Source organism: Cebidichthys violaceus, unplaced genomic scaffold (genome assembly GCF_023349555.1).
Source record: "Cebidichthys violaceus isolate CVI_PGR_0920_01 unplaced genomic scaffold, fCebVio1.0.p SCAF_113, whole genome shotgun sequence".
Taxonomy (NCBI): Eukaryota; Metazoa; Chordata; class Actinopteri; order Perciformes; family Stichaeidae; genus Cebidichthys; species Cebidichthys violaceus.
In genome coordinates this window covers 191,597-213,071 of record NW_027176278.1, presented here as the reverse complement: position 1 = coordinate 213,071, position 21,475 = coordinate 191,597, and the positions used below count along the sequence as shown (strand labels likewise).

The 21,475-nt window shown below is 44.5% G+C and overlaps 1 protein-coding gene across 1 annotated transcript; it reads left to right on the top strand.

Moving 5' to 3' along the window:
- The first annotated feature begins 44 nt into the window (after window positions 1–44).
- afg2a (AFG2 AAA ATPase homolog A) lies at window positions 45–8,993 on the top strand. The gene is made up of 10 exons (XM_068705295.1): window positions 45–273; window positions 681–805; window positions 988–1,145; window positions 4,569–4,627; window positions 5,295–5,921; window positions 6,004–6,133; window positions 6,292–6,348; window positions 6,599–6,722; window positions 8,504–8,605; window positions 8,832–8,993. Exons 1-10 carry the CDS (start codon window positions 99–101, stop codon window positions 8,991–8,993), a joined length of 1,719 nt encoding a protein of 572 aa, XP_068561396.1. The 5' UTR covers window positions 45–98.
- Window positions 8,994–21,475: the final 12,482 nt, after the last annotated feature.

The following is a 21,475-nucleotide window of genomic DNA, read 5'->3' as shown; positions in this document are numbered from 1 at the left end:
AAGAGGGGCGGGACTAAACTTTAACCAGGAAGTGAACAGCACCGCTCCGTGTTTACACATGTCTGCGCGTTCACGTGGAGGAGATTTTCACTATTAAAATGTCTTCAAAGAAAAATAAAAGCAAATGTAAAAGAGCGAGCGAAGGAGACACGTCACTGCTGTCGAAGGAGAGCTCAGGTGACTCCTCCGGCCTGCAGACACCTGGTCGCGAGGGAGGAAGCAGCAGAAGTTTAGACAGCAACTCGTTCACTGTCATCGACTTCATAGACAAAGGTAAGGCTGTGCGCACACACACACACACACACACACACACACACACACACACACACACACACACACACACACACACACACACACACACACACACACACACACGCACAGCAGTAAGGAAACTAACGCTGCATTGTAAAACTACATTAGGAAAGCGGTTTGTCAGTTTTTCCTGGTGAACAAAATGTTTCCTTTTCATTCATAAAGTATATTTATATTTGGGAAAGAGATACATTTCTACTCAGTAGTTAAATACATGAGTTAGACATAAACAAGCTCCAGCATTAGAATGATTCTTTATTCATAAAGCAATGAATGAACCACACACTACTTCACTGTTCTTCAAGTGAAACCTGAATGAAGTTAGATTTGTCTTTGATTCACATCATGTTTTTGTTAACTTCTCACAGCTGACGACAAAACACCTAGAAGTTGCAGATCAACGTTAGTCCAGCTGGGCCTGAACTCCATGAAGTCAGCCAGCGTCTGCATCGGGAGGCCGGTCCTGCTGACGAGTCCCACGGGACAACAAGAGGTGTCCTCCTCCTCTTCTTCCTTCTCCTCTTCCTCTTCTCCTCCTCCTCTTCTTCTTCTCTCTACGTCTCCCCTGATCACACAGTACATGTGTGAAGCTGTTTTCTAGCCTTTAGCTGATGACTCATGTGTGTCTCCGCTGCCTGTAGAAGACCTCTTCAATCATCTGTCCTGTGTCTTCAGGTGGGCTCAGGTTGGCCGGTTGCCTCGTTTCCAGGTGGACGAGTGGGTCTTCAGAAATGTGCTCAGAACAACCTGAGAGTGACGTGTGGGGACGAGGTGACGCTGCACCCGCTAACGGGTTCGGTGCTGCAGGCCCAGGAGGTGGTTCTGTCCAACAGGTAGCGTCCGTCTCACTCTCATTGTCCTTATACTATTAAAGCATCATATTCACTCTATGCTACTGGTTACTACATTATTATATATATATACTGTACTACTGGTTACTACATTATTATATATACTGTACTACTGGTTACTACATTATTATATATACTGTACTACTGGTTACTACATTATTATATATATATACTGTACTACTGGTTACTACATTATTATATATACTGTACTACTGGTTACTACATTATTATATATACTGTACTACTGGTTACTACATTATTATATATAATGTACTACTGGTTACTACATTATTATATATATATATACTGTACTACTGGTTACTACATTATTATATATACTGTACTACTGGTTACTACATTATTATATATACTGTACTACTGGTTACTACATTATTATATATACTGTACTACTGGTTACTACATTATTATATATACTGTACTACTGGTTACTACATTATTATATATAACTATACTACTGGTTACTACATTATTATATATAATGTACTACTGGTTACTACATTATTATATATAATGTACTACTGGTTACTACATTATTATATATAACTATACTACTGGTTACTACATTATTATATATAACTACTACTGGTTACTACATTATTATATATAATGTACTACTGGTTACTACATTATTATATATAACTATACTACTGGTTACTACATTATTATATATAACTATACTACTGGTTACTACATTATTATATATAATGTACTACTGGTTACTACATTATTATATATATATACTGTACTACTGGTTACTACATTATTATATATACTGTACTACTGGTTACTACATTATTATATATATATACTGTACTACTGGTTACTACATTATTATATATAACTATACTACTGGTTACTACATTATTATATATACACTACTACTGGTTACTACATTATATATATAACTATACTACTGGTTACTACATTATTATATATACACTGTACTACTGGTTACTACATTATTATATATAACTATACTACTGGTTACTACATTATTATATATAACTATACTACTGGTTACTACATTATTATATATACTGTACTACTGGTTACTACATTATTATATATAACTATACTACTGGTTACTACATTATTATATATACTGTACTACTGGTTACTACATTATTATATATAACTATACTACTGCTTACTACATTATTATATATACTGTACTACTGGTTACTACATTATTATATATAACTATACTACTGCTTACTACATTATTATATATACTGTACTACTGGTTACTACATTATTATATATAACTATACTACTGGTTACTACATTATTATATATACTGTACTACTGGTTACTACATTATTATATATAACTATACTACTGGTTACTACATTATTATATATACTGTACTACTGGTTACTACATTATTATATATAACTATACTACTGGTTACTACATTATGATATATAACTATACTACTGGTTACTACATTATTATATATAACTACTACTGGTTACTACATTATTATATATAATGTACTACTGGTTACTACATTATTATATATAACTATACTACTGGTTACTACATTATTATATATAACTATACTACTGGTTACTACATTATTATATATATATACTGTACTACTGGTTACTACATTATTATATATACTGTACTACTGGTTACTACATTATTATATATATATACTGTACTACTGGTTACTACATTATTATATATAACTATACTACTGGTTACTACATTATTATATATAACTATACTACTGGTTACTACATTATTATATATACTGTACTACTGGTTACTACATTATTATATATAACTATACTACTGGTTACTACATTATTATATATACTGTACTACTGGTTACTACATTATTATATATAACTATACTACTGGTTACTACATTATTATATATACTGTACTACTGGTTACTACATTATTATATATAACTATACTACTGGTTACTACATTATTATATATACTGTACTACTGGTTACTACATTATTATATATAACTATACTACTGGTTACTACATTATTATATATAACTATACTACTGGTTACTACATTATTATATATAACTATACTACTGGTTACTACATTATTATATATACTGTACTACTGGTTACTACATTATTATATATAACTATACTACTGGTTACTACATTATTATATATAACTATACTACTGGTTACTACATTATTATATATACTATACTACTGGTTACTACATTATTATATATAACTATACTACTGGTTACTACATTATTATATATACTGTACTACTGGTTACTACATTATTATATATAACTATACTACTGGTTACTACATTATTATATATACTGTACTACTGGTTACTACATTATTATATATAACTATACTACTGGTTACTACATTATTATATATAACTATACTACTGGTTACTACATTATTATATATACTATACTACTGGTTACTACATTATTATATATAACTATACTACTGGTTACTACATTATTATATATACTGTACTACTGGTTACTACATTATTATATATAACTATACTACTGGTTACTACATTATTATATATAACTATACTACTGGTTACTACATTATGATATATAACTATACTACTGGTTACTACATTATTATATATAACTATACTACTGGTTACTACATTATTATATATACTTTTGTAGTTGTTGTTTATTAGGTGAAGCTTGTAACAGTCGTGTGATGGTGATGGAGATCAGAAGGTTATAATGTTCAGAAGTTATAATGTTATAATGTTCAGTTTGTTCTGCTGTTGACCTTTTATTTTGTTAGACTTCATTTGCATATTTCATTACATTACATTACTGTCATTTAGCAGACGCTTTTATCCAAAGCGACTTACAATAAGTGCATCAACATTGGTAATCAAAAGAACTACTAGTCACCAGAAGTGATAATGAGTCACAGATCCACTTCACCGCTGAGCTATGACATCATAGTTAGTTTTCACTTCTACGTCTTCAGCAGATGAACATCTAGATCTCAGTCCAGAACTGGTGGATCATGTGATGAAGTCGTTGTAAACGTGTGAATAATTCGACGGTCAGCTGTCACGTTATTCCTCTGAAAGCCTCTGATTGTCTTTATGTTGTGTAACTCAGGGGAATGCTGCCACCTGCTGGTTACTTATTGCAACTGCAGTTTGAATGCCAAACAATTGGTATTGTCTATTTATCTCCATTATGCATCTACGTGTTGTAATCTTTACCTTCTTCAATGTGTTTTTGGTTTGCTGTGTTCTGAGATCATTCTGTACTGATCTTAATGTGTTGTTAGCTGTGTTTGGGTGTTTTAAAGTCGGTAGGGTTGATTAAATGGTACGTTATATATCGATGTACGTGATGATTGTAGTTCATTCTTCACATGTTGCTTTGATTCAGGTCAAAGGATGAGACGCTGGAGACGGAGGAGTTCAAGAGCTTCTTCCTGCGCTCTCTGGGTACGTGGGTCACTTCTTCTCTCTGTGACTCAAAGCATCTTTGAGTCTTTGTTTCTGAAGCAGATATTGTTCAAACACAGTTCTTGATGGTTTGAACAGAAAGAGAGGCTCTGTGTTACTGCAGTCAAGTGAAGCAGGTAGAGCAGATAATCAAATGGCTCTTGATGCAAAACAGTATAGTAGTAGAGTATTTCAAATTCAAGAGTAGTGAACTACAAGTTAGTCTTTTGTCTTTATGATAAGAAATGAAAATGTATATATCGATTTCACTGCTTTGTGTGTGTGTGTGTGTGTGTGTGTGTGTGTGTGTGTGTGTGTGTGTGTGTGTGTGTGTGTGTGTGTGTGTTCTGGGTTGGGGATATTCTTCTCGCATACATTTGTGCACATTCATATTTTTTATTGCATTTACAATAATTTGCTGAATATGTTCAGTAGTTTGAGCTTTTTAATGAGCAGCTCGTGTTTCGGTTCATGTTGTTCTGTTCCTTTGAGGTCCTGTTTTCTTTACTTCCTCTCTTTCCATCATCCTTCACACACACAGAGATGGATGGATAATTAATACACTTTGTTCCCTGGTTTTGAATGTGTGTTTATCTGAGATATTGGAGTGAGCGATGCGTCTCCTCTGGTGGACTAACTCCACTGTTTTGTCTGCGTCTTGTGCCAGTTGGGAACGTGATTTTGCCAGGAAACCTCATCTCCCTGTCCTACTTCGGCCGGTCATGCAGTCTGCGGGTGGAGTCCATAAGAGGGGAGGACGGAGTCACCCTCCACAGACCAGCTGCTGCCCCAGGACTGGAGGAGTCCTCCGTCATGAACTCCACCTCGGCCGACCTCTCCATGCAGCTCAGCCTGCTCACTGTGGAGGACAGCGGCGCCGACGGGGCAGCGAGCCCGTCCGGAGAGCCGGGCCCCGCGGCCAGCACCCCGCGCCGACCGCCGCACCTCGCTTCTCTCTCCTCACCCCTTGCTCCTCGCACGCCGTCCTCCCAGAGTCCTCCCGCAGCGTCAGCGGAGGAGGCCGCCAGCCTGGAGAGCTCACTCAGTTCAGAGCGGGCAGAGAAGCTCCCCACAGCTCCCCCTGGTGGTGCACTGAGCACTGACACCTTCTACCGCCTGTCCTGCTCCACTAGAGTCAGCGTCGGACACAGAGCGGGGCAGGAGGATCCGGATGCACAAGCTGAAAGGTCGAAGGTGAAATACAGCATGATCGGGGGGCTCAGCAGCCAGCTGGATGTCATCAGAGAGACCATTGAGCTTCCTCTGAAACACCCCGAGTTGTTCTCTACCTACGGTATGTCGCGCAGCGCAGGATGTGAACTTTAACTCACCATTAAGAGAAAGAACGGTCTCACCGACGGCTGTGTTCTCTGCAGGGATCCCACCGCCCAGAGGAGTGCTCCTGTACGGCCCCCCCGGCACCGGGAAGACGATGATCGGACGAGCCGTAGCCAATGAGGTCGGAGCTCACATGACGGTGATCAACGGCCCAGAGATCATGAGCAAGTACGGTCACATGACTCAAACGCTTTGCATCGCTTCTCTGTTCCAGTGTGACGTATGAACGGTCGCAGTATGATGCACACCGCCCTGCGTGGCGTCGAGTCTTAACACTAGAGTAGTTTGATTTACTTCAGTGAATGTGTTGTCTTCTGTTTTTGCAGGTTCTACGGTGAAACTGAGGCGAGGCTGAGGCAGATCTTCACTGAAGCGTCTCAGAGGTAAACGTTGTCCATCCAGCTGATCACGGCCTGAAGTAACAATCAGTACGTCTTCTGTTCATGCAGAACTCACAATGTCTGTCCATTCTTTTTGTCATATAAAAGTCATATTATCAGTGTAAACGTGGCAGTACGCCGATAATAAGTAAAGGTAAAGGATGAATGTGCTTCAAACACCAAGCACGTTTAATAGAACGGAGTTTTATAAACATCATCTATAAACATTTCTAACATTTGGTTTTCTTTGCAGACAGCCTGCCATCATCTTCATCGATGAGCTGGATGCTTTGTGCCCGAAGAGAGAGGGAGCGCAGAACGAGGTGGAGAAGCGAGTCGTTGCTTCTCTGCTGACTCTGATGGACGGGATTGGTTCAGTGAGTTTCCTCTTTACCGTCCACCATAACACGTCCCAGCAGGTGTTGATCATGAGGTTCACATAGAAGTGACTCCATCTGAGTCTGTAAAGAAATCACTTCACTCTGAATCCACATTTCAGTAAATGTGATCAGTTTAACCACATATCTGATGTCATCGTTTTTAGTTTGCTTTCACACCAACAAACCGGACCGGGGTCCGCTAAGAACCGGACCGAGCCCGACCTGTTCGGGTGATGTTGCTGCGGTTGTTTGGTCCTCACCGGGGTTTGATTGACAGCTGTCACATGTTAATGATTAATGCTTAATGGTTCATCACACTGTACTCTCCATCTACTGAAGTACTGTGATGAGGTACATAGAGCTAATGTAAAAGCAGGCAAACGGACCGGAGTCGGTTTTAACCGAACGGTTTAGGTGTGAAAGTCCTCCTAACTGTCCAAAACCCAGATGTTCAGTCTGCTGTTAAGATGAAAGAAGAAGATCAAATCAAATCAAATCAAATCAGTCGTTTCTGCACGATAGTAAAGTTCTAAACTTCATGATGGAAGCCGCTTCTTCCCGTTTCCTCTTTTCGTTACTTGGCCAACGCTTACAGCATGAAATGTTCAGCCTTCTACTTATTCCATCAGCCGGTATCGTTATTACGAGGAGGTCGGCTAAACGTTCACCGACGGCCGTTCATCGTAGCCGTGAGACGGCTCTCTGCAGGAGAACGTCGGGAAATGCAGAAACCATCTCTGCTGGATGGCCTTCAGACGCTGCGTCTCTGTCTCTGGGGGGTCGTTTGTCCTCCGAGCGCTCTGTCAGGACCTGATGAGAAAAAAGATGATACTACACACACACATACACATACACACAACCGCCCTGTGGGAGCCTGGGAAACGAATCACCAAAGGTTGCCATGACCTGCCAATTTGGCATAACTTCATCAGCAAAGTACATCTCCATGAGCGCGGGCCGGGAGCAGCCGCCATCGGGCCCGGTGATGTCACACAGACACGCCTACGCCGCCGTCTGTTTTCCTCACCAGAACACGGTCCTCCGCTCCCATTGGTCCGTGGAGTGAGGATAGAGAGCTTCCTGCTCCTCGGCAGTCTTGCTCGCACTGTAATTTATTCGTGTTGCGCTTCTCCCCGCGGTAGTGGAAGGTGGGAAATAAAAAAGAAATGTTCATCTTGCAGGAAGACCACCTTGAGATAAACACAGGACTGACACACGTTCAGCATCAGACCGGGGTCAAAGATCATGAAGTTGAATACACGGCTGTTGTACTTTGCTGCATGTAGATTTGGCGCTAGTAGTCTGAAATGTACCGGTCTTTTGATGTCATTGTAAAGCAGCAGAACATGAGGCAGATGATGTTAGTTCTCCTAAAGGCGTTTGATTCTACCGCGACCGAAGGAAAACGGACCAATCGGAGCCGAGCAGCCCGTGACGCAGCTGTCAATCAAGATTCTGGTACTATGTCGAATGAGAGCGGTTGTGACCCGGCCTCCTGCCGCAGCATACTGTCTCATATTACTGTTTGATCAGAATAAAAGAAGGCCGATGTACCTGACATGTTTAAATATGATAATGTATTATAATGTATAAAGATGATAACGTTTGTAGCACTGATGTCTCTTTACTGTGGTCTCACAACAAACAAAGTTCATGCATCATGCAGTAACTGTATTTGTCTTTAAATGTTCTATGGAGTGGTTCTGAAGCCGGTGTTTCAAGGAGCCTGACATGACGTTGAAGCAGGATTACCAGGACCCGTTTTTCTTTTCTTCCAGGAGGGTCACTCCGGTCAGCTGTTGGTTCTGGGGGCCACGAACCGGCCCCATGCCCTCGACCCGGCCCTGCGTCGACCGGGACGCTTCGACAAGGAGCTGGAGGTGCGTTCTGCCACACACTGCTGTAACTGTGTGTTACTTCAGTTCACTGTTGGAAGCTTAAAGATGTGTGTCTGTATAATGATCACACTGCTGGAAATATCTCTGCAAAGTGCTCCATCCGTTTCCTGTTTGGGCTTCCTCAAGGTTCCTTCTAGGGTTCCTATTTTTGTGTAAAAGAGACGTTCTGTTCTACCATTTATTTGTTCCACTGATGTCGTGACGACAGGTGGGAGTTCCTAGTGCTGCAGAGCGAGCCGATATTCTGCAGAAGCAGCTGAGCTTCGTGCCGTGCAGCGCCACCGGCGAGGAGGTGACGCAGCTGGCCGACGGCGCTCACGGATACGTAGGAGCCGACCTCGCGGCTGTTTGCAAAGAAGCAGGCAAGTAAACGCCGACCTTCCGTCTGTCAGAGAGTCACCGTGAGGTCTGAATGTGGTCTGCACTGGTTTCCACACGTCTTCCCGTCTTCTTATGTCTTCTGGACCACATGATGCACACAATGTCCCAGAGAGGCAAACGTTTCTGTTGTGACAAAGTCTTAAATCTGGATCATAAAAACGCAGATGAAACCCAGAACAACCCTCAGCTGCTCAGACCAGTTGTGCAGTTCTCTGTGTTGATTTCCTCTTCCCGAAACCACAAACCAAAACAAAGGCGCTCGTGCCAGCTGGGCCCAAAACGCTGGCCGACTTTAAGCGGTCCGGTTTGCTTCGAGAGGCTCCGGCACCCAACCAACCAACGGTTTGTTATGGAGCCTCAGGCACACTAGACTCCACCTCAGCTCGTAATACTTTGCCCAAACCACAATCCCTGGTGACTTATTCCCTCCTAAATTAGTTTTTAACAATTCCCTGAGATGTCTTCTGACGTGCAGCCCTCTTTGAACACGGGAGGGTCAGCCGTCCTTTTGATGTTCACCAGAGAGGAAGTTGTGAGTTACTGTGGTGTTCAGATCCCAGTGAGAGAAACCGCTGAAACCACCACTTGTTGTGAAATTCCTCCGCCCCCCCCCCCCCCCCCCCCCCCTCACCACTGACGCCACAAACCGATCCACTTTGCATCCTGAGGACCAGCATATTGGCTTGTGTGTGTGTGTGTGTGTGTGTGTGTGTGTGTGTGTGTGTGTGTGTGTTTGGGATTTGTTTTCCTGCTCGTGACCCCGTGGGCCTCCTGGGTGGTCCTCAGTGCTCGGGCTACGCTGCGTATTGCATTTCCAGCTGAGGAGCCGGGCTGCTGTGCGGAAGCGCCCCGGCGGAGGAGCGTGATTTACCGTCACAGAAGGTCCAGACGTGACTGGCAGCGGTTTCTGAGAAACCCTCCTCGCGCCCCGGAGGGAGACGACAACCTCCCCAACCCGGTTTGACTCCGCTCACTTCCCCTCCGAGTCTCCAAACCCCAAATCACTGAACAAACACGAGCACACCAGGTTCAGAGCGCCTTTAACGCTTCGCTCGCTTCTGTCGGCTCCTTCAATCTGGACGTAGGTAAGTAAGTAGAAGTGAAATGTGAGACGCAGCTTTAAGGGTCGAGTCTCCTGACGGGCCGTGGACACATTTATAATCCACAATGAAGACAAAATGGAGTTTTAAATGTAAATGAGAGAAAAGCATCAACATATAGCAGCACTGCTGATTTATGAAACAAAGTTGTAAACACACACACACACACACACACACACACACACACACACACACACACACACACACACACACACACACACACACACCACTTGATATCTGTTTTTTCCTTCTTTGCTCTCATTGAAAGGAACAAAAACACGTCGAGGAGGAACTGCAGTTGTTTCCTTCTGCCGCTCCGGTAACAATGAGCTGCTGGGGGAGCGAACGCTCCGACGCACCACTTCCTGAACAATAATAATGGGACGGTTTGGGTGGTGGTGGTGGTGGTGGTGGGGGGGCGATATTGCGACGGCTGCGACGCGCTCGGGTCACGCACCCCCCTTTTTTGCACAGCTGCAGAGAAGCATGCTTTCAGATGCACGCACAAGAAGCGGGTTTCACATCCTGCCTCCAGCACAATGCCAGCCTGCTTATAGATCAGAGACCGAATCAATTCCTCTGCTGTGGAGAAAGGCTTTCTGTGTGTGGGTGGAAATCTTGATGTCATTCGGGAAGCTTTTGTTTGTTCGGTCCGTTGTTGTGCCGAGCTCCAGAAACCTTCTCGACGACAGATGTGCCGCACAATCGTCTCTTAATTGCGACCGCTCGTACCAGATCTAATGAAGTCCGTCTCACTCGAATCCCCGTTGAGCCTCCGCTGAGCACGCTCATTATTAAGAACGTCTTTACATCCTGACTGACCGAGGGAGTCCAGGTTCAACGTCGTGATCCTTTAATGAGAGCATTTAGAAACCTGGAGAGAAAGGAAAGAGAGAGCCGTCGTGTTTACATTCACATCTGTTCTGTTCAACTGAAGTGACACATTTGTGATGAAGAGCTGAAGTAAGGTTGTTGTCCAGTGGTTGAGTGTATTCCTCCTAAAAGATGAACAGATGATTAATCATGAAAGGAAACATTCAGGTTTGAAGAGATGGTTGTCAGTAGTTTTGTTTTAATATGGAACATCTCTGTGTGTCATTGATGCGTATTTACATCCAGAATTAACATTAAAACAGCTAAACTATGAAACACATTTCTATCAGCATGATTAAATATACACAATACATATTGAAATGAGTAATCTAAAGATGACGGTCTATCGACCTTCTCTCCTTCTCTGTAGGCTGCATGTCAGTAAACTGAGAAACAAACATCTCAGTTGGAACGATTCCGTATTTCTCAAGAAAGAAGCAAAGATGAGTAAAGTCTGGAACGTCAACCTTTGATAAAATACAAAACATAAACGTTGCTCCTGTTTCCAAGTCCTCCTCTCCAGTGTTTGACACCGTTTGTAGAAAGTTAAAGACGTTTGTGTTGCAGAAATGTTAGTTGTTCTTCTTAACCTGTTAACCAGCACTAGATACCCTCACAGTGTTAGAAGGTATGGGACTAATCCAGGATGATCTTATCTTAAAGCAGCATTCTGAATCTCCATCCAAAGTGCATCTCTTGATTCCGTCTTTGCTTCCCTGCAGCAGGAGGAAAGGTGAAGCTGAACTGTAGTGTCTTAAACATCGCCCTCTAGTGGGCAGCTCTTATATTGCCGGAGAGGTAAACGGCTCAGCTGTCCAGCTGCTCTTCAGGGACATTAGTGTCTGAGAAGGTTATTCCTTCATTACGTCTTTCTAACGCTTGAATCAGTAACCCTGTCATGATTTTACCGGTGAACTAGTCGAGCTCCTCGCGGCAGTTAAACCACATTGATATCTGTCTGTTGTGGCGCTCCCTCCTCCTCCTCCTCCTCCTCCTCCTCCTCCTCCTTCTCACTTCTCCTCCTCCGTCACCGTGTCTGAAGTGGACATGGCTTTCATCACGGCTCCTTGCAGCTCGACAGATTTACGTTCACGTTGAGATGATCTGCTGGACCGTGTTAGTCACAGCAGAAGAATGCTTCCTTCAGAACTCTAGTGTGATGGAGTGACTGATCCTCGTCACGGCGCTCCATGTCGTGTCTTCATGTTTTATTACAGAGCTGCTGCTCCGGCTCCACGGCTCCTTCACGGGCCGGAAACACCATATAGTACACTTCATATTATACTTGCACTATGAGACACAGTCGTAATTCTGCGCTACATGAATTAACTCGATATATAAACGACATACAATAATGTTTTGTCATTATATTTAATGAAATACAATCTACAGATTCATATCATTTTAGAACACTTTGGAAAGACAAAGCCACAGCTGTGAGTCTAGTCTACAGGAGGAACGGATCGGATCAGGTGATGTGCTGATTGAAATGATAAACAGCTTTCCTCCTCAATAACCACACCGGTTTCTTCAGATCTCATCTCCACGGTTCTCAGCTCAGCACAGTTCATACAGACGGCTGTTCACCATGAAGCCCTCTAGGTGTTTGGTGTGGTATTGAAGCCATCATGTGGTCTCATGGAGCCTCACAGACTCAAGGGGGCGTCTCTCTGCCGTCCTGTTGGCGTTCAAATGAACCCAGCGCTTTCCACAGTCTAAACAGTGTGTGCGTGTGTGTGTGTGTGTGTGTGTGTGTGTGTGTGTGTGTGTGTGTGTGTGTGTGTGTGTGTGTTTGGTTTGTGCCACATCCAGACACACTGTTTACAAGCCTCTCTAAACAGGGGAAGCCCACTGGAACCAGCAGCATTGATTATGTGGAATAATAAACACACAACTCTTTGTCAGCTGGAAGCTGTTCTTTTTTGGTGTGCCTCTTATTTGACGGCAAAGATCGGCTCAACATACGACTCCCTCAACTAGCGGCCTCGATGATTTACTCTGTAGTTGTGCAAAGTGATTTGGCTGAATGCACTTCAGTCATCTAAAGCTAAATACTGCCTACGCTGAGGAGAGACGAGGAAGACGAAGACGAGGAGGAGGAGAGTTTTGTGTGTTTGACAGAGTTCTGCAGAGGAGGACTAAATGGGCCAAACACTGCTGAATGCTGGCTGATGTTTACAGCGGCAGCCTTCTCCTTATAAAGCGCTTTCCCCGACTCGTCTGTCCTTTTAAAGACACTTCTGGAATTTCTGGACAAGTCACATAAATATCAGTCGGATCAGCATGTGAACTTTATTTGAGGCCTCTGTTTATAAAAGCCGGAAATGGGCTGCTTGTACTCCTTAACCCCGGCACTTACCTTTACCCGGTGACAGCTGTGTGTGTGTGTGTGTGTGTGTGTGTGTGTGTGTGTGTGGCATGTACTGTGTGTGTGTGTGTGTGTGTGTGTGTGTGCACTTTAAGAGCACATATTATTGCGGTGCTTCAGCTCCGGGAACAGATGTTAAGTATTGTAAATACAGGTGCAGAGAGTGTTCCGGAAGCCCCGGCGAGTAATGAAAACGTTCCTGCGGTTTGGTGATGGTGTAATGCCCAAACTATTTCGCAATCCGTCCGAGGACGAGCGTCGCAGCAGAGCTTGTGGGTGTTCGCTGCACAATTCGGCGCGACGCTAAACGCGGTCCTGATCCCCCCCCCCCCCGTTGAAATGTGGAATGCACTGTTGAAGGACTTCTCTTGACACACCTTCCTGGACTGCTATCTCTGACAATGGAGCTCTGTGAGCTTCTCCCGTTTGAAGTCTTCTACTGGAACTTAAACTTCCTCCCTCCTTTTCTTCTTCTTTCTCTTCCGCCCTGCAAGTCTCACACGTTGCACTGACTTTACTTGCAGCTGCACGAAACTACACGAAACTACACGAAACTACGCGAAACTACGCGATGCAGCTGCAGGAATGAAACTACACAATGCAGCTGCACGAAACTACGCAATGCAGCTGCAGGAATGGAACTACGCGATGCAGCTGCACGAAACTACGCAATGCAGCTGCAGGAATGGAACTATGCGATGCAGCTGCACTAAACTATGCGATGCAGCTGCAGGAATGGAACTATGCGATGCAGCTGCACTAAACTATGCGATGCAGCTGCAGGAATGAAACTACGCGATGCAGCTGCACGAAACTACGCGAAACTACGCGACGCAGCTGCACGAAACTACGCGAAACTACGCGATGCAGCTGCAGGAATGAAACTACGCGACGCAGCTGCAGGAATGAAACTACGCGATGCAGCTGCAGGAATGAAACTACGCAATGCAGCTGCAGGAATGAAACTACGCAATGCAGCTGCACGAAACTACGCGATGCAGCTGCAGGAATGAAACTACGCGATGCAGCTGCAGGAATGAAACTACGCGATGCAGCTGCAGGAATGAAACTACACGATGCAGCTGCACAGTGCACATCATACAGTGCAGTGCCATGTAGTGTTGCATATACCCATGGAGAAAACAGAGCTTTGGTTTGGTTTATAGCCTCACTTATACTGGATTTTTGAGGGAAATAGCAGCGTTCGAGAGACGACAGAATTTGATCATTATGCTATTTTTAGTTTTTTCAACATGAGTGCACGTTTACACAGTAAGCATTGCTGTCTTCAATAATGGTAGACGAACAAATGGAGACATATGTTTGGTATTTTTGGACCGCGTTTTATGTCACCCAGAAAATACTCGACTCGGTCTTGTTCCAGATCCCGAGGATCAGCTAGGCGGCATCCCTAGTGTGCAGGGATGTTGTCCTGGATTGCATTGTTCCGTATGTCCTCCCTATGTTGTGTTGATGAGCTCGCATGTATCCAGATGAGTCGTACGAGGGTATTAATAAATAGCCATGGCTCAATAACTGCCGGTGCAGGTGCTCAGATTTCTGGTCGCTCCCAGTCATTCTGCCAGTCCTGGTCACTGATAGAAGGTTTATGGATCATTTGAAGCTGGTTAAACTTAATCTTAATGTTCGCTGCATCAACGTCTGGAAGAATAAGAGGATTTGTTTCTAGTTTTGAAGGAAATTGTGGTGAAATGTCTCTGGGTATTATAAAAAAGTCTAGTTCTGTATTCAGGGCCTTGGTTCTTTAGTAGAGGGGGGCCAGTTTGGTGTGCGGGTCAGCAGAGATGACCCCCGAAGAGAGGGCCCTCAGTGCCGGGAAGGTCTGTTTTTGGACCCACATAATTAAGACCATCCCCTGTTGAAAAGCAACAAATAGCCGTCGTCATCTCTTCTCCTTGGCCAGCTTCTACTCTGTGAAAAGAGTTCTTCGTACCTAGTTGAGGTCCTGGTGTGAGGTTTAGCAAACGTGCATTCTTGTACATTTAGGGGCCCCTTTTTCTCTCAATCCCCTCTGGATCTCTGGTGAATTTCAGGCATTCTGGAGTGAAAGACGGAGTGCAAAAAGAAAAAAGTGGAAGAAGAAAATGAGTCCACATACGGTTCAGATTAAATTGTGTTGTGTTGCCTCTTTCTTTTTCCCCTCCTCCCTTCCCATCGGATGTTTTCATAACTAAACCAAATGTGTGCGTGGAGTCAGCCAAGAGCAGTCAGGAGAGAGAATCCCTGAAGCGAAATGTTAAAGTCACATCGTTGAGTCAAGTTTCCGCGTCCAGGCCGGCCTCCTCGCTCTGCGGCTTATGAACCCTCATTTCCCCTCCGGTCGGACTCTCTCTCCACACGGCCTTTTCATTACCGCTGGAGAAGTGCTCCGTTCACTCCGTTCACTCTAGAACGTTTCACACGATCCTTGGTGAAACGTTTCTTCAAACCTTTGTCAGCTTCATTCTTTGGGTCCACAGGGCTCGCTCTGGAGTGGACCCTTTAACTAGCTGTCACACTGCTGTGAGTTATTATCTACCTCGAGGTGCTGAGTTGAAATCTAGAAATAAAACGTTTGCAGAAATGTGGAGTCTGCAAGACCTCCAAATCTATTCTGGAGAAAAGCCAAAAAGGTTTTTACTCTAATAAAGCATCATATATCAACCCTGCAGAAGATCAGTGCTGAACCCTTTTCTTCTTCAGTTGGATGTAGATAGTTACCATCTTTACTTTTGTAAATATATATATATACAGTGTGTGTGTGTGTGTGTGTGTGTATATATATATATATATATATATATATATATATATATATATATATATATATATATATATATATATATATATATATTTATATTTATATAAGATATGGATTGTCTTTACCAGATCCTACAACATGCAGTTTGCGTCACACTTTTGTTGAGGTGTCTCGGTGTAAACAAAGAGTATTTATGTATAAAAGCTTAATAATGCATGCTGAAGGTTTTCTCCCCGTGTCCCAGCATCCTCTCTGCCCTGACGGGGGCCGAGGCGGGGCGGGCGGCTGATGGTTTGGGGTTAGTGCATATGGTGTTGTGGCTGCTGCTCCTCATCTCCCTCCTCGCCCCGGTTTGCTTCCACATCCTGTCTTGTCTTGGACCAGATGTTTTTCGTGTGCAGTGGAAGCAGCGCCGGTCCGAAGCTTAAACGCAGACGAGGAGCCGGAGCGGCGGCCAGGTGGAATGGTGGGATGTTTAGACCTCTGGGGATCGAGATGGAGGGGTGGAGTGGATGGGGGGGGGCAGAGAGAGCTGGAATAGAGACATCTTACAGCAGGCGGCTGGGACTGGAGAACACATTGACCTCGGCAAGACAAACCTGCTCGCATTAATTGTGTTCCTCCTCTTCCTCCTCTTCTCTGCTCCGTCTGTCCGTCCCTCGCCCAGTCAGACGGGGTCCTGGACAATATAAACAGGATGCAGTCTGATCGTAAATCCCCTCTCTGCTCCCTGGCCCCCAGCCCTGGACCACGTCCCCCCCCCCCCCCCCCCTCCTGCTTTCAGCTCAGAAGAGGAAGCCAAACGTTGTGTGCGTCTGTGTGATGCGTGCACATGTGCGTCGGGAATGGTTGTGTGTCTGAAGCACCGTTACCCGACACCGGGTTTGGAGACGTGGCTGTGGGCCGGTTCTGTAACTACACTCGGAGACGACCTGCGCTCCCACCTGTAGGGGTTCAAGTCCACACAGCTGACGCTCGCGTGGCGTTCTCTCTACTCTTCTCACACGTCCTCCTGCTTCGTGAGGATCGCATGCGGTCATGTGACCACCGGGCGCAGCTCTTGTAATGTGAGTTGGAGGAAATTACAAGCAGCAGAAAGACCTAAAAGATTTCCCCGTGCTCTTGGAAATGTTTGCGTAATGTTGCAGGCTTTTGATTTAGAATGTTTTAGGAACTCTCTCCTCACAACACAACTGGAATGTGAATAACATGCTCTGCTGATGACGAGCTGTAAATAAGGCCTTCATGGATCTTCATCTCCTCTCTGACAGAGATGATGACGCGAGACGTTGTTGAAGCAGAAGTCGAGGGACCGGGAGGTCGTTGGTTCAGATCTGCTGACTGACAAAAGGAAGTCCCCGCAGCGGTGCTTACATAGCTTCCTTTGAGCAAGGCACTCCATCGCCACTGCTTTGTGTCCAACAATAGAAGACCGAGAATCTTTTCCGTGCAGACCTCCAGTGACAGAAGTGTTGCTGAGTCCTCAGTGTTCAACGTGATCTCATTACTTCAACTCGATCTCTGAGAAGTTAGTTTAGTTAGTTAACTAGCTAAGTTAGTTAGTTTTTGTTTTCTTTTGCTCACTGGATGCTGGACGTCTCTGGATGCTAACATGCTCATGAGCCTCATGCTCAGTTCTCATTACACGACTTTATTCCTGATTTTCCTCCCTGACAGAAAGCCTCAGATTGGAGGCAAACCGCCGTTTGTCGCTTACAAATAGGCGACTGAGAACAATGTGTGAACTGTTCAGAGACGTTCCTAAATATCTAGACCTGCAGTCTGTCGGGGAACTATGAGAGCATGAGACACAGGTTGAGGGGAAACCTGGTGGAGTAACTGTAACTAAACTAAATGAGAGACGTGTGGAAACATATTTGATGAACATAAAACGAGCATGACCGTGCGTTATAGCGCCTCCCTTCTCCTGCACTGGTTTTGTTGCTGACTTGTCTTCCTACTTATATTATATTTTATATATATATATATATATATATATATATATATATATATATATATATTATATGTATTTACACTTTTTATTTACATTCTGACGCAGCCGCTCATGTTCTGTACGTACGATTCTATCCAGAGAGTCTCGTCCATCAAAGGCTTGGAAGTGCTCCAACTGCTGTCACCTCAACATGATCAATGCAGAACATGAATAGAACTTTTTAAACACACCTAACGGCTTCACTTCACGGCGCAGGAAGAGCGTGCGCGTTTAATTGTGAATAAATCCGATCTTTTTTGTGACTTGAGCTTTAGAAGTACGTGTTGTGTGTCTGTGCTCACTCATCACTTCGGTATTTTGCAGAGCCTCCTCTGCCCACATCTTTTCTCCTCCACATCAATCTGCTGTGTCCTCTTTCGGAGGCCAGACAAAGGCTCATTCTTGATATTGACGCATTCGTGTTTGTTTTACCGTCGTCGTTTTTTTGTTCGGATGCCGAGGGTATTCAAACCTTAAGCGCTTCAATTACGCTTCCCTTCCCTTCGGCCTACTCTCTTTTTCTCCACAATGATGCAGGACCAATTATTTCCGCGGTCAAAGGGGGAATTAGTGTTCATTTTGAGATTTACATTTGCGAGGCGTGTATCATCGCAGCGTGTACGAGCCTGAATGTTCTGAGGGAAGGGTTGGACTGCTTTCTTGTGGGTTTGGAATGAAAACCCTAAAGCCACAACAACACTAGCTTCTTTAGGCAAACAAACAGCAGCTCCGTGTCCTCAACTCACATGCTTTTATTTCTAAATGATTTCTAGAAATAAATGTAACATGTGGACCTGAATTCATCCAAGACTGAAGCACGGTTGAGCCTCTTTCACGTCTCTTTAAGCCGTTATTACGTCGAGTCTAGCTGAACCTCGTGAACCCTCTCTCTGCAGGTCTGCGCGCTCTGAAGCGAGCGCTGGGAGGATCCTCCCGACCGTCGGACCGGCAGCTGACCGGGACGCTGACCGTCACTCTGCAGGACCTCCAGTGGGCCATGTCTGTAGTGAAGCCGAGCGCCATGAGGGAGGTCTCCATCGACGTCCCCAAGGTACCGCCCCCCCTCTCTGTTTCTCTCACCCTCTCATGAACACACCATCTCTTTCTGTTTCTCTCACCCTCTCATGAACACACAATCTCTTTCTGTTTGTCTCACCCGCTCATGAACACACCATCTCTTTCTGTTTCTCTCACCCTCTCATGAACACACAATCTCTTTCTGTTTGTCTCACCCGCTCATGAACACACCATCTCTTTCTGTTTGTCTCACCCTCTCATGAACACACCATCTCTTTCTGTTTCTCTCACCCTCTCATGAACACACAATCTCTTTCTGTTTGTCTCACCCGCTCATGAACACACCATCTCTTTCTGTTTCTCTCACCCTCTCATGAACACACAATCTCTTTCTGTTTGTCTCACCCGCTCATGAACACACCATCTCTTTCTGTTTCTCTCACCCTCTCATGAACACACCATCTCTGCTTCGTCCTGATATTGTTACATTTCATATGCTGAGGGAGAAATCATGCAAGGAAAACAATAACCATGAAGCGGCCTCCCTGTTTATGACGTCATCCTTAATGACACACGCTGTGTCTAATCAGCGTCAATTGCGTCTCAGTTGCGTCTCAGTTGCGTCTCAGTTGCGTTGACTCTTGCGATGGCCCTGTGAGGAAGCAGACCGCTTCACGTCACTCAATCTTTGCTTCATTTAAGGCTCAAAACTGATGTCCAACCCAAACAGCGTCACCACTTATTAAAACAACAACAATCTTCACCCTCTACCCTCTGATGCACCTTCAGAGAATCCCCTAACTGCTCCGTGGACCAATGAATGACCAGCACTTAAAAGATGGGGTCAGAGCGAGGGAGAGTGGAAATGACCCTGTGGCCATGTTACCCTCCACTGCAATGAAGATGAATCGCTTTGCTCTAAGTGGATGAGAGGAGGGAGGATGAGAGGAGGGAGGGATGGAGGGAGGGAGGGATGAGAGGACAGTGGTGAGACTCCAGGATGTTTTGGAGTTTGCATGTGCAAGACATAACGAACAGGAAGAGGACTAACATCATCCTCCTCCGGTAATTGAAAGCAGATTGGGTCGCTGACAGTTCCTGCCAGCGACCCTCATCTCCCCCCCCCCCCCCCCCCCCCCCAAAAAAAAAGAGAGAAAGAAGAAGAAATGTCCTTCCTATCCCTCCTCCTGCCTCCCCTCTTCCCTCTGCAACACTCTGCTCTGAGCTCACCAGAGACTGTTCCTGGAAACCAGAGAGAGGAGTTTGTCTCCTTCTCCTTCTTCTTCTTCTTCTTCTTCTCCTTCTCCTTCTTCTTCTTCTTCTTCAGCCGCAGAGCCCCGGACTTGATTAGATCCACATGAGTGCAAACATTTGTTTCTAATCCGTTTTATATAAGAAGCTTCCAGCGGTGCCGGATGAACACACGCCTCGGATCACGTATCCAGAGGGTTGAGCTTTGCACATTACGCCTCTCGATTTATGTCATATTTACCTGTATATAAAGTGAAAGTTCATTCTTAATCCTTTGTTTTGTGACAGGACTTCCTCTTTGTGACATCCTCGTCGTTTCGCAGCATGTCTCTTTAAATAACTATCCTTCGGTGTGCAGTCTGCCTTTAATAGAAGCTTGTTGATTCCTCCTTTAAACGTACTCCTCGTCTCTCTTCAGTCTTCTGTTTTTTTGTCTGAGAAGTCCCCCCGCACCCTCCTCTCAACCCATCAAAGGACCAGAGCCTGAGAGGCCCCTTGTAAAGTTCAGAAAACAACAGTAAAAGATAATAACTGGTCTCGTACCAAAAGAAAGGGGGGGGGGGCAGCACAGCAAGGTGTGAGTCAAAGCTTTGCCTTCTAATCCAGACACTTCATTCGTGACAGAAAGCACCTTCCAATTAATGTTGCTTCATATTGTTGTTTCTTACAATGACTCCGTAAAGTCTGCAGAGATTAGACTTCACAGTGTCGTGCACATCTGCTTCCTTTGGTGGAGAGAAGCTGATCGCAGGTCTCAGGATGTCAGGACTCTCAGAGGGACGAGTCACTTAAAACCCCAAAACCACCGAATCTGCTTCAGATCGCAGCTCGTTCAGTTCTCGTTCTGATCAGAGGAGTTTACTCTCTTGCTTTAGATGATCCTCCACCCCTACTTACCACATGAAGACACTTCATGAAAACACTTCATGAAGACACTTCATTTAGTATTTGGTAAGCTTTTACAGAAGCGTGACATAGCGTCTTTCTTTCCCACCAGGAAGTACTTCATCAGTTGTCTTGCTGTTGTAGCTCATTGTCTACAGACACATCTTCAACTTCTGAGACTTCAGTGTTCCTCACTGAACACCAACCTTTTTGAATGTTGGGTCTT